This window comes from Heterodontus francisci, chromosome 18 (genome assembly GCF_036365525.1).
Source record: "Heterodontus francisci isolate sHetFra1 chromosome 18, sHetFra1.hap1, whole genome shotgun sequence".
Classification (NCBI taxonomy): domain Eukaryota; kingdom Metazoa; phylum Chordata; class Chondrichthyes; order Heterodontiformes; family Heterodontidae; genus Heterodontus; species Heterodontus francisci.
In genome coordinates this window covers 61,072,005-61,086,151 of record NC_090388.1, presented here as the reverse complement: position 1 = coordinate 61,086,151, position 14,147 = coordinate 61,072,005, and the positions used below count along the sequence as shown (strand labels likewise).

At 43.4% G+C, this 14,147-nt stretch overlaps 1 protein-coding gene across 6 annotated transcripts in view; it reads left to right on the top strand.

The window, feature by feature from the left end:
* LOC137379671 (rho GTPase-activating protein 8-like) overlaps positions 1–14,147 on the top strand; it is an 86,999-nt gene that overhangs the window by 17,920 nt on the left and 54,932 nt on the right. For all 6 annotated transcript variants that reach the window (XM_068050849.1, XM_068050846.1, XM_068050845.1 and 3 more), the window contains 2 exons: positions 2,970–3,076; positions 5,118–5,261. In XM_068050849.1, the coding sequence (XP_067906950.1) occupies positions 3,049–3,076; positions 5,118–5,261 (172 nt within the window). In that variant the 5' untranslated portion in view covers positions 2,970–3,048. The remainder of the gene's footprint in view (positions 1–2,969; positions 3,077–5,117; positions 5,262–14,147) is intronic.

Sequence of the window (14,147 nt, the reverse complement as noted above, 5' to 3'; positions counted from 1 at the left end):
TGGTCTCTCAGCCAGCTGGAATGAGAGTATCTGGGGCCTCAATGGCTTCACAAGGGAATCCCAGCCACCCGCTGTGCAACCACATTTTGCTAGTGGTAGTAAGTTAGGAGCACAATGAGTACATAAGGTGCCATAAAGTGGACAGTTAAAGGAAATGAACCTTCAGGGTCATGGGGATCGAGTGGCACTGACTGGACTGCTCCGCAGAGAGCCGGCATGGACTCGATGGACAGAGTAGCCACCATCTGTGCCATTCATGTCTCGTATGACTCTAAGGGATAGAATATTTAAAAGTTTATTTATTTGGAGATGCAGCACTGAAACAGGCCCTTCGGCCCACCGAGTCTGTGCTGACCATCAACCACCCATTTATACTAATCCTACATTAATCCCATATTCCTACCACATCCCCACAATTCCCCTACCACCTACCTACACTAGGGGCAATTTACAATGGCCAATTTACCTATCACCTGCAAGTCTTTGGCTGTGGGAGGAAACCGGAGCACCCGGCGAAAACCCACGCAGTCACAGGGAGATCTTGCAAACTCCACACAGGCAGTACCCAGAATTGAACCCGGGTCACTGGAGCTGTGAGGTTGTGGTGCTAACCACTGCGCCACTGTGCTGCCCAGGTTGTTGTAACTGAGATTAGAATTTTTGTGGATATGTTGTAAAGTAAATGTAGCTTGAGCACTTAAAAGTTTTCGCTACTTTTTTGTGTATTCTTGCTCTTTTCGGTGGGTCTGGCGATGGCAGTCCTCTTAACCAAAGCATCAGTAACCTTCCTGAATTTTGTCTTATGAAGGAACTTGGTAGAAGTTACTGACAGTGGAGGGACACTGTGAAGTGTGGGATGAAAACAAGCAGGTGTTAAATGGCTTTATTTGCTGATTCAATCTTTTTTATTTATTGCAGCTATCAGCTGCACCCTCCTTTCTTTGGCTGCTAGCTGCCTTGTCACAGATCCTCTCCTTTTCTGTGGTGTGGATGATGGTCCTGCTGCCTCGTCATCGTCCAGAAAAATTTTCTTCTTCACTGTATTATTAGGGAAGCAGCAAGCTGCAGTGATTCTAGAGATTCTCTCTGGATTATGTTGCAGGGCTCTCCCAGATCTATCCAGGCACATACAAGTGGAACTTGAGTTCCTTATAGTCTGCTGTATGATACTTGGTCTAGGAACATGGGTCTCATTGTCCCCCTCTGTGACAACTTTAATGGAGTCATCAGCCTTGACCTTAGAGGATAACCCTGGTCTCCAGTCAACAATTGGATTATCTGACTCCAATTCATGAGAGTTGGCATGGTGAATTATGACATGATGAAGGCATTATAACAGCTTCTTGAGTAGTATTATCATACAGGATAGTGACTGGCATTTCAAACTAGCTGGATATTTAGTAGAATTAAAGCCATTCCTAGCCATAAAATTGACTATTGTCATACGGGACTTTAAAGTGGCAGATAGTTCGATCAATTGCCTGTGGGAGCCTTATCACTCTCTCCCTCGCCATGGATATGAATAGCACTGTCCTCCTGACCAAAACATCAGTAACCTTCCTGATGCCATGGTGAGCAATACCTGGGTATTGTGACCAGGATCACATTGCAAAGAAATTCAGGGCAGCAATGTCCTTGATAACACAGACAATGCTGTTTAGTGGAAGTGAGCTGCAGATCTCCACCTAACAGTTGACATGTCTCCCCAATGGATTTCTGGGGACCGATTGACCAGAAAAGTCTAAATAGGGCATTCACAGTCTGTCAACGCTCGTGAGTACATATTATCATGTAAGGAAGATGCCTCACACTAAGTTTACAATCTAGCCTTCTAAAACGGTCTTGACAAGGTGGATTTGGAAAGGATGTTTCCTCTTGTGGGTGAGTCCAGAACTAGGGGACACTGTTTTAAAAACTAGGGGCTGCCCTTTTAGGACAGAGATGAGAGAAAAAATTTTTATCGGAGGGTCGTGCAACTTTGGAACTCTCTGCCTCACAAGGTGGTGGAGGCAGGGTCATTGAATATTTTTAAGGCGGAGGTAGATGGATTCCCTTGCCTAACAAGAATCTAAGGTTATCGGGGGTAGGTGGGAGTGTGGAATGTGAAACACAAACCGATCAGACATGATCTTATTGAATGGTGGAGCAGGCTTGAGGGGCCGAATGGCATACTTCTGTTCCTAGTTCATATGTTCGTATATACTCCACCCCCTCTTCATTGCTTAATAGAGGGGGTCCTGTTGGAAAATTCATGTCTCCAGGGCAAAGCAATACTTTAAACAAGGCTGACTAAAATTAGCAATAAAAGTTTTGACTAAACATCCAAGATATGAAATAAATTGACAGACAGGCAAAGTAATACCAACTTTCAGTAGCAACACATCAAATGGCCTCCTTGTCAGAGGCGGTGCTGGCTAAAATCAGTGCTGCAGTGAACTGCTGAAACACTTTGACGGATTGGCGATGTATCCTGTTCAAAGTCTTAAACTTTTTATATTCCTATTTCTTCTCGGCAATTTGCAAGTGGCGTGTTTTGATCATCACTCTGTCATTAATTCCTGAGACTTGATGCAGCTCAATCTTCTGCCAGCAGAAGAAGCATGCAGCCTCTATATTGATTGCTCTCTATCATCATATTTAAGTTGAGGGATGGAACCTAGTCATTTTTATTCAAAAAAAAGTCCTCTACTTTTCAGAGTATATTTCTTTAGTTTAACATAGTTTAGGATAACATAGAAGTTCACAATGCTAGTAATTCAAATAGTTCAATCTGAAAAGGCACATGGTAATGAAATAAGCAATAGTGAAACTAAATGAGTTTATGAATGACTCACTAATTTATTTGAGAGTCTGGCTCAATGAGTTGTGACTCACATATGTGTTGGTGGAGAGGAGGGAAAATCATTGGTACTAATAGACTAACATAATCGGTCTCTGTTTTTTAAAAATATATTCCTATTTCTTTTCAGTTTCTAATTTAATCAAAAGCGTGTTTCTTCATTGGAAAAAGCCATTTGTACAACATTCAGTGCAATTCAAGAAGCTGACATGAACCTGGAGCAGTTGGCTGAGAAAGGTAAATATAGATCCAAGAGTAATGTTTAACTTTGAGCTCAGTTCTTTGGAATTTGACAAGAAAGTTTAAAAAAAAAATAAAATAAAATAAAATTCCTACATGCAAACATGGAAGGTGTGAAGCAATTAAGAGTGAAGGGGACTGTTGGTATTGCCATAGCTTTTCACAATCAGGATGTTAAAAAGTAGGCTGCCTTTGCTTACAGCACAACCACTAGGTGGTGCAGTACTTGCACATGTGCAAATGCAGGCTCTTCAACTGGAACATCAGTGTCTGTGGCATTCAGGCAGCTGCCAGGATTAAAGATGGCGCTGCTCAATTTATTACAGGAAATGCTTATGGCTAGATTGTTCTCGCAAACTAACCTTACATTAAGTTGGATGGAAGCCCAGTAATATGCTACTATGTAGTTATAGGATACTAACTGTAATCCTCAGATCCATTTAATATTCCAGTAATCCTATTAAATACAAAAGGAATTTTATGATGAATTTCCATTGGAAGATAGTGAATTGATACCCCGATCGATGGAAGAGCAAAGCGGGCAGAGTATAAAATGTGCTGCTGATTTGTTTATATGACTGACCAGGACTGATTTCACCCAAATGTAGCTACTAGCTCCCACCCCACTGGCCGCTCTTCCCCCTTGGCAACCCGCTTTCTCCCCCTCCTCCCCATCGGCCCGCCCCCCCCACTTCACTGACTGATTGATTGTTCCCTGCTCCTTGGCACCCCGCTCACTGGCCACTTGCTCCCCGCATCCTTCTCCCCCCTCCAGCCGCTAGCTCTAGGCCGCGCCGCTTCCCCCCTCTCGGCCACTCGCTGCCAGGTTTGATCAGTAGGAGTGAGTGGCTGAGTGGAGGGAAGCGGCATGGTTTAGAGCTAGTGGCTGAAGGTGGGGGGGAATGTGGGGAGTGAGTGGCTAGAGAGCGGGGTGGCGCGAAGCGAGTAACAGTCGTCCAGGGGAGTGAGGAGGAGCAGCGAGGTCTGGAGTGAGCGGCTGAGGGGAGGTAGCGTCAAGGCGTGGAGCGAATTGCAGGGGGGGTGGTGGGTGTGGGGAGCGTGGCCAGTGGGGTGGGAGCGAGTGACCGAGATCGAGCTCCAGCCTCAAAGTCTCCCATTCAGCCGCTTCCTCCAGCCGAGTGGGGGGCTGCATACCCGATGATGCTTTATCGCACATGTGCGAAGATGGACCCGGCGCAGATACGCGTTGGCGCTGCGTGGTGACATCATCCTGCACGTGCGCCACTTAATCCTGGTAAGATGTAGCTGCGCATGTGCACAGCTTGGCACACACTGACGTCAGCGGGCCACTACTTTGTCAGGAGTCACTTTGTAAAAAAATAATCTTCGAGACATCCTGAATAAAAAGATTCTCACAGTAAGTTGGTTTTATATGAAGATATGAGCTGGTAATTTCTTTCCATTCCTCAATTGGATTAATGTTCACTATCCACAGCAAGAGATAAAATGCTCCTGGCTTGTGTCAATGCAGCCTCTAAGGTGCAGAACAATGAGCAAAGATGAACTTCCTTCGCTTTCTCTTTGTTCCTCTCTTCCTATCCAGAAGGGCCTAACCCAGCTCAGTGCACTAGGATGGTAGCTACAAGCACCTTTCTTAGTTCTCTAAGTTAGTATTCTGTTGTTTAGAGTATGTAAACGTGTAATACTAAACTTAATAATTTAGTTTCAATTCAGACAAATAAATTCCTGTTAATTTCTGTCCTAACTTCCAGAGGGAAACACCCCTTTTGTTAGAACAAATGTCTGTTAATATGCTCCAACAGAAATAACTTGCAAGTAAGCTTTTTAAAAAGATAAGGAAAATTATATCAATCTGATGATCGATGGATTGGGATTCCCTTAGGGAATGTTGCAGTGGAAACCATTCAGAAACAGTAGAAAGAGTGTGGGGGGAGGAAAGAAAAATATCTCAGTACTCTTTTTTTCCCCCCCTAGAAACCCGAGCGATGTAAATGAATGTGGTGGTACACCAAAATCCATTTTTTTTTTTTTTTGTTTTTGTTTTGTTTTTCGGCAGAACTTTGTAAAGATGAGGAAGACCAGAGGATTTTGAGTGGTGAAAGTTCTGTCTCTGTACTTACTCCTTTATCTGGAACGACTCCCCTGGATCTCAATCACCCTTTTTATGATGTTGCAAGGCATGGAATAGTCCAAATAGCAGGTGGGAAAATAAAACTTAAATTGTCTTTGCTCGTTTATCCATATTGTGACCTAGGAATAATTAGTACAAGAGTTTTGAGCTTCCTATTTAATGAATATGCATGTGTATATAGTATACAAAATAACCTATGAAAATGTACAACAGCATTATATTAGAGATAGTCAGCTTTGAGATGAAGAAACAGTGAGAGATATGCCCATCTATTGTGTTTGACTTCAAAGCTATTACATTTAAAACAGTGAGTTACAATATTGCAATGATAATGCGCCTGTAGGTGACGCTGTGAGCATCTTTTTATATAACATTATGTAATGGGGCCACTTAAAGCAAAAATAAGTAACCAACTTTTGGAATGATGAAAGAGGGGAATGTACATACAAACATACGGAGTAGGCCACTCGGCCCCTCGAGCCTGCTGCGCCATTTAATAAGATCATGATTGTAACCTCAACTTCACATTCCCGCCTACCCCCAATGACCTTTCACCCCCTTGCTTATCAAGAATCTGTCTACCTCTACCTTAAAAATATTCAAAGACTCGGCTTCCACCGCCTTTTGAGGAAGAGAGTTCGAAAGACTCACAACCCTCAGAGAAAATTTCTCTTCCTCTCTTTCTTAAATGAACGACCCCTTATTTTTAAACAGTGACCCCTAGTTCTAGATTCTCCCACAGGAGGAAACATCCTTTCCACATCCACCCTGTCAAGACCCCTTAGAAGCTTTATATGTTTCAATCAAGTTGCTTCTTACTCTTCTAAACTCCAGTGGAGAGAAGCCTAGCCTTTCCAATCTTTTCTCCTAAGACAACCTGCCCATTCCAGGTATTCGTCTAGTAAACATTCTCTGAACTGCTTCCAATGCATTTCCATCCTTCCTTTAAATAAAGAGACCAATACTGTACACAGTACTCCAGATGTGGTCTCACCAATGGCGTGTATTACTGAAGCATAACTTCCCTACTTTTGTATTCCATTCCCCTTCCAATAAACGATAACATTCTCTTAGCTTTCCTAATTACTTTCTGTACCTGTGTGCTAACCTTTTGCGATTCATGCACTAGGACACACAGATCCGTCTGCATCTCGGAGCTCTGCAATCTCTCACTGTTTAGATAACATGCTTTTTTATTCTTCCTGTCAAAATGGACAATTTCACATTTTCCCACATTAAACTCCATTTGCCAGATCTTTGCCTACTCACTTAACCTTTTCTATATCCCTTTGTAGCCTCCTTATGTCCTCTTCACAACTTACTTTCCTACCTACCTTTGTGTCATCAGCAAATTTAGCAGCCATACCATTGGTCCCTTCATCCAAGTCATTTATATAAATTGTGAAAAGTTGAGGCCCCAGCACTGATCCCTGCAGCACACCACTTGTTACATCTTGCCAACCAGAAAATGACCCATTTATGCCTACTCTCTGTTTCCTGTTAGCTAGCCAATCTTCCATCCATGCCAAAATGTTCCCACCTACACCATGAGCTTTTATTTTCCACAATAACCTTTGATGTGGCACCTTATCAAATATCTTCTGGAAATCTAAGTACAGTACATCCACTGGCTCCCCTTTATCCATAGCACATGTTACTTCAAAGAACTCCAATAAATTGGTTAATCATGCTTTTCCTTTTACAAAACCATGTTGATTCTGCCTGATTACCTTGAATTTGTCTAAGTGCCCTGCTATACCATCTTTAACAATAGCTTCTAACATTTTCCCTACGACATGTTAAGCTAATTGGCCTGTAGTTTCCTGCTTTCTGTCTCCCTCCCTTTTTTTGAATAAAAGAGTTATATTGGCTATTTTCCAGTCTAATGGAACCTTCCCTAAATCTAGGGAATTTGGTTTTAATTTTCCAAATCAACTATCTCACTAGCCATTTCTTTTAAGACCCGAGGATGAAGTCCATCAGGGGACTTGTCAGCCCACAGCTCCAACAATTTTCTCAGTACCACTTCCCAGGTGATTGTAATTTTCTTGGGTTCCTTCCTCTCTTCCATTTCCTGATTCAGAGCTATTTCTGGGATGTTGCTAGTATCCTCTATGTTGAAGACCGTGCAAAATACCTTGTTCAATTCATCTGCCATCTCCTTATTTTCCCTTATTAGTTCCCCAGATTCCCTTTCTGTAGGACAAATGCTTACTTTAACTTTTTTTAATAAATATCTAAAGAAACTCATTATCTGTTTTTATATTTTCTAGCCAGCTTTCTCTCGTGCTCTAATTTTTCCCTCTTTGTTAATATTTTAGTCGTTCTTTGCTTTTTATATTATGTCCAATCTTCTGACCTGCCACCCATCTTTGTGCAATTATATGCTTTTTCTTTAAGTTTGATACTGTCTTTAATTTTCTTAGTTAACCACGGATAGTGGGTTGTCCCCTTGGAATTTTTCTTTCTCGTTGGAATGTATCTATTCTGTGTATTCTGAAATATCACCTTAAATGTCTGCCACTGCATCTCTATTGACCTATCCCTTATCCTACTTTGCTAGCTCTGCTTTCATGCCCTCATAACTGTCCTTCTAAGTTTAAAATACTAGACTTAGACACGCTCTCTTCTCTCCCTTAAACTGTATGTAAAATTCAATCATATTATTATCACTGCTTCCTCGGGGCGCCTTCACAATGAGGTCATCAATTAATCCTATCTCATTGCACAATACCAGGTCTAGTATAGCCTGCTCTCTAGTTGGCTGCAGAACGTGATGTTCTAAGAAACTATCCCGAAAACATTCTTTGAACTCCCCTTCTAGATTACCTTTGCCCATCTGATTTTTCCAGTCTATATGTAGATTAAAATCCCCCATGAATGTTGCCATACCTTTTCTGACAAGCTCCCATTATTTCTTCCTTTTATACCCCGTCCTACTATATTGTTACTGTTAGGGGGCCTGTGCATCACTCCCACGAGCAACTTCTTGAATTTATCATTTCGCATCTCGACCCAAACAGCTTTTACAGCCTGATTTCCTGAACTTGGGTCATTCCTCTCTCTTATGCTAATACTATCATTAATTAACAGAGCCACCCCTCCACCTTTTTCCAAGCTTCCTGTCCTTCCTAAATGTCATGTACCCTTCAATATTCAGGTCCCAATCTATGTCATCCTGCAGCCATGTCGCTGTAATGGCTATCAGATTGTACATATTTATTTCTGTTTGTGCTTTCAGTTCATCTGTTTTGTTTCGAATGCTACATGCATTCATTACAGAGCCTTTAGTTTTGTCCTTTTTAAATTATTTTTGTAACCTCTAGCCTGCTTGCCTGCTATTTAGTGTGTCTACTTCAACGCCAGGAGCATCCGGAATAAGGTGGGTGAGCTTGCAGCATGGGTTGGTACCTGGGATCTCGATGTAGTGGCCATTTCGGAGTCATGGGTAGAGCAGGGGCAGGAATGGATGTTGCAGGTTCCGGGATTTAGATGTTTCAGTAAGAACAGACAAGATGGTAAAAGAGTGAGGGGGGGGGGGGGGGGGGGGTGGTGTGGCATTGTTAATCAAGGAGTGTATTACAGCGGCAGAAAGGACGTTTGAGGACTCGTCTACTGAGGTAGTATGGGCCGAGGTTAGAAACAGGAGAGGAGAGATCACCCTGTTGGGAGTCTTCTATAGACCTCCAAATAGTTCCAGAGATGTAGAGGAAAGGATAGCGAAGATGATTCTCGACAGGGGCGAGAGTAACAGAGTAGTTGTTATGGGGGACTTTAACTTTCCAAATATTGACTGGAAATACTATAGTTCGAGTACTTTAGATGGGTCAGTTTTTGTCCAGTGTGTGCAGGAGGGTTTTCTGACACAGTATGTAGACAGGCCAACCAGGGGCGATGCCACATTGGATTTGGTACTGGGTAATGAACCCGGCCAGGTGTTAGATTTAGATGTAGGTGAGCACTTTGGTGATAGTGATCACAATTCGGTTAGGTTTACCTTAGCGATGGGCAGGGACAGGTATATACCGCAGGGCAAGAATTATAGCTGGGGGCAAGGAAATTATGATGCGATTAGGCAAGATTTAGGATGCGTAGGATGGGGAAGGAAACTGCAGGGGATGGGCACAATCGAAATGTGGAGCTTATTCAAGGAGCAGCTACTGCGTGTCCTTGATAAGTATGTACCTGTGAGGCAGGGAGGAAGTTGTCGAGCGAGGGAGCCGTGGTTTACTAAAGAAGTTGAAGCGCTTGTCAAGAGGAAGAAGGCGGCTTATGTTAGCATGAGACGTGAAGGCTCAGTTAGGGCGCTTGAGAGTGACAAGTTAGCCAGGAAGGATCTAAAGGGAGAGCTAAGAAGAGCAAGGAGAGGACACGAGAAGTCATTGGCGGATAGGATCAAGGAAAACCCTAAGGCTTTCTATAGGTATATCAGGAATAAAAGAATGACTAGAGTTAGGTTAGGGCCAATCAAGGATAGTAGTGGGAAGTTGTATGTGGAATCAGAGGAGATAGGGGAAGCGTTAAATGAATATTTTTCGTCAGTATTTACAGTAGAGAAAGAAAATGTTGTTGAGGAGAATACTGAGATTCAGACTACTAGGCTAGATGGGATTGAGGTTCACAAGGAGGAGGTGTTAGCAATTTTGGAAAGTGTGAAAATAGATGTCCCCTGGGCCAGATGGGATTTATCCTAGGATTCTCTGGGAAGCCAGGGAGGAGATTGCAGAGCCTTTGTCCTTGATCTTTATGTCGTCATTGTTGACAGGAATAGTGCCGGAAGACTGGAGGATAGCAAATGTTGTCCCCTTGTTCAAGAAGGGGAGTGGAGACAGCCCTGGTAATTATAGACCTGTGAGCCTTACTTTGGTTGTGGGTAAAATGTTGGAAAAGGTTATAAGAGACAGGATTTATAATCATCTTGAAAAGAATAAGTTCATTAGCGATAGTCAGCACGGTTTTGTGAAGGGTAGGTCGTGCCTCACAAACCTTATTGAGTTTTTCAAGAAGGTGACCAAACAGGTGGATGAGGGTAAAGTAGTGGATGTGGTGTATATGGATTTCAGTAAGGCGTTTGATAAAGTTCCCCACGGTAGGCTATTGCAGAAAATACGGAAGTATGGGGTTGAAGGTGATTTAGAGCTTTGGATCAGAAATTGGCTAGCTGAAAGAAGACAGAGGGTGGTGGTTGATGGCAAATGTTCATCCTGGAGTTTAGTTACTAGTGGTGTACCGCGAGGATCTGTTTTGGGGCCACTGCTGTTTGTCATTTTTATAAATGACCTGGAAGAGGGTGTAGAAGGGTGGGTTAGTAAATTTGCGGATGACACGAAGGTCGGTGGAGTTGTGGATAGTGCCGAAGGATGTTGTAGGGTACAGAGGGACATAGATAGGCTGCAGAGCTGGGCTGAGAGATGGCAAATGGAGTTTAATGTGGAAAAGTGTGAGGTGATTCACTTTGGAAGGAGTAACAGGAATGCAGAGTACTGGGCTAATGGGAAGATTCTTGGTAGTGTAGATGAACAGAGAGATCTTGGTGTCCAGGTACATAACCTGGGTAGCAACTTTCAGGGATTTAATAGGGCTGGTAAGAAGGCATATGGTGTGTTAGCTTTTGTTAGTAGGGGGATCGAGTTTCGGAGCCACGAGGTCATGCTGCAGCTGTACAAGACTCTGGTGAGACCGCACCTGGAGTATTGCGTGCAGTTCTGGTCACCGCTTTATAGGAAGGATGTGGAAGCTTTGGAAAGGGTGCAGAGGAGATTTACTAGGATGTTGCCTGGTATGGAGGGAAGGTCTTACGAGGAAAGGCTGAGGGACTTGAGGTTGTTTTCGTTGGAGAGAAGGAGGAGGAGAGGTGACTTAATAGAGACATATAAGATAATCAGAGGGTTAGATAGGGTGGATAGTGAGAGTCTTTTTCCTCGGATGGTGATGGCAAACACGAGGGGACATAGCTTTAAGTTGAGGGGTGATAGATATAGGACAGATGTTAGAGGTAATTTCTTTACTCCGAGAGTAGTAGGGGCGTGGAACGCCCTGCCTGCAACAGTAGTAGACTCGCCAACTTTAAGGGCATTTAAGTGGTCATTGGATAGACATATGGATGAAAATGGAATAGTGTAGGTCAGATGGTTTCACAGGTCGGCGCAACATTGAGGGCCGAAGGGCCTGTACTGCGCTGTAATGTTCTAATTCTAATTCTAATTTACTCTTAGATTTGTACTCACTGTCCTTTCCTGTCACGGTCTGTTTATCTTTTCCCAAATGAATACCTTTCTCTCTTGCCTTGTCTCTACTCTTTGATTTACCACATCTTCCCAAATTTAATCCCTTGCCCCAACTGTTTAGTTTAAATCCCTCTCTACTTCCCTCGTTATGCGACTCGCTGGAACACTGGTCCCAGCACAGTTCTGGTGTAGACCGCCCCAACGGTACAGCCCCCACTTTCCCCAGTACTGGTGCCGGTGCCCCACGAGCCAGAACCCACTACTACCACACCAGTCTTTGTGCCATGCATTCATTTCTCCAATTATCTTTGCCCTACTCCAATTTGCATGTGGCTCTGGTAATAATCCAGAGATTATTACCTTTTTTGAGGTTCTGCTTAATTTGGTGCCTAACTCCTCATACTGACTATACAGAATCTCTTTCCTTGTCCTGCTTATGTCATTGGTACCTACATGGAACATGACAATTGGATTCTCCCCCTCCCACTGCAAGTTCCTCTCCAGCCCTGAGCAGATGTCCCGAACCCTGGCACCAGGCAGGCATCACAGCCTTCTGGACTCTCGCTCTTTGTTGCAAAGAACCGTGTCAATCCCCCTCATTACACTGTCCCCTACTACCACAACTTTCCTTTTTGCTCCCCCTATTGAATGGCACCCTGTATCATGGTCAGTCTGCTCATCCACACTACAGCCCTCGCTCTTGTCCATACAAGCTGCAAGAACCTCAAACTTGTTGCTCAATTGCAAGGGCGAAAGCTCCTCCACTCCCACCTTCTCGATCCCCTTACCTGCCTGATTCGCAGTCGTACCCTCCTGTCTCTGACCACTGAACAACACACATAACCCCATCCTAAGGGGTGTGACTGCCTTCTGGAACAAAGTGTCCAGGTAACTTTCCCCCTCCCTGATGCATTGCAGTGTCTGCAGCTCAGCATCTAGCTCAATGACTTTGAGCCGAAGCTCCTCAAGCCGCAGACACTACAGATATGGTTGCAATGGTTTGCCATGGCTTCCAGCAGCTCCCGCATAGTGCAGCCGTGACACATCACCTGTCCTGCCATCTTTATTGTGTTAATTTAATTAAATTTATTAATTTATAGTTCCCCTTGTGCCCTCCAGCAGCACTCAGGAAAAATTGTAACAAAAATGTTTGTTTATACTTAAAAAAAAACAATTCCAACAAAGTCAGCTTTAAACTTAAGGAAATGCAGAGCATCTTTTACAATATCAGCATGATGCATGTGTCATGCAGACCCTCCCCCCAACCTGCCAAGACTGAGGCACATTAATTTTGTTATATGAACATTGATTTGAAAACTGTTGCTGAAGTGAAGAAAGGACTTGTTTTTAAAAAAAAAATCATCAGGGCCTTGGCTGGAAAGACATTTGCATATTAACAGACTGTGCTTGTGGAGACAAAGGGATTACTTCCCTTATCCAATTTAACCCACAATGGACTTTTCGTACCATTGAAGGTGAGGGAGCTCAAATTTCAGGAAGTTTCTGGGATGGCCCAATCCACAAACTGATGTGGTCAGACCAGCTGTTTGTGACTAGCCTGCTTGGCAAAATGTTTTTTCTGAACTATACAAAGAGTTTGAACTGAAGAGGAAAGACTGTTTGCTCCTGGAGTGAGAAGACCTCTCCTGTCTGTTCCCATCTCCTTCTCACAAGCCTCTGGACCCACTGAGGACACGTGCACTTCAAGAGAGAAAAGTCTCCTACATCGAACAAGGTTTAAGAAAAATACTGGGCCCCAACAAAAAGCAAGACTACCTACAAACAAGGACTCTACAGCGAGCTCTAAGAACAGTGACCAAATCCATCTTCGGAGATTGCCTCAAACCTTTCCACTTTATTTCTTCTCTTTTCTGTCTCTATCTGTGTATGTGTGTATCGCGTGTACATGTTAACGTGGGTGCGACGCATATCCGAAGGCGTTAACCAAATTGGAGTTTAAGTTTAATAAAGTTCAACCTCGTCCAGGATTTTACCCACAGACAAACAAGAGAAATTGAAAGTGGGAAGCCAAATTGTTCCCAATCAAAAAAAAAGAGCAATATTTCAATACGGGTAGGTTTTCTTGTGGTTGTGTGTGTTAGAATACTAACATGTCTACAACTGAAGCGAGTATCTCCCCAAGCCAGGGGGAAGTAACTTGGGATAAGTTAAAAGCACTGTCTATGGAGGAGTTGAGGAAAATGGCTGTGCAGTGTGGGATCACTGTCCGTGCGTGCCAAGGCTAAAAAGTCTGAACTGAGGCTAGTAGCTAACCATTTTTCCCTTGAATCTGAAGAAGCAGAAACTGGGTTAGAAGCAGACTCCGACAGGGTATTGTTAGCAAAGGTACAATTGGTACAGAGGAAACTTGAATTTGAGGAAAGGGAAAAAGAAAGAGCCTTCCAGAAGGAATTTGAAAGCAAGAGAGGAGAAAGAAAGTGAGAGACGAGAAAGAACCTTCCAGAAAGAATGCGAAGAAAAAGAGCTGAGACGACTTGAGTTAACTAGGGGGCAACAGAGTAACCCCCAGTGAAAGCATGGCCAATATGGAGGAGTGTAATTCAGGGCTGGGTACAGAATTGTTAAAACTATCTCAACTAATCCCAAAATTCAATGAGATAGATGTGGAAGTGTTTTTTGTATCTTTTGAGAAACTGGCAAGGTAGCTAAAATGGCCAGCTGACACCTGGCCTCTTTTATTACAAAGCAAGCTAACCAGAAAAGCCCA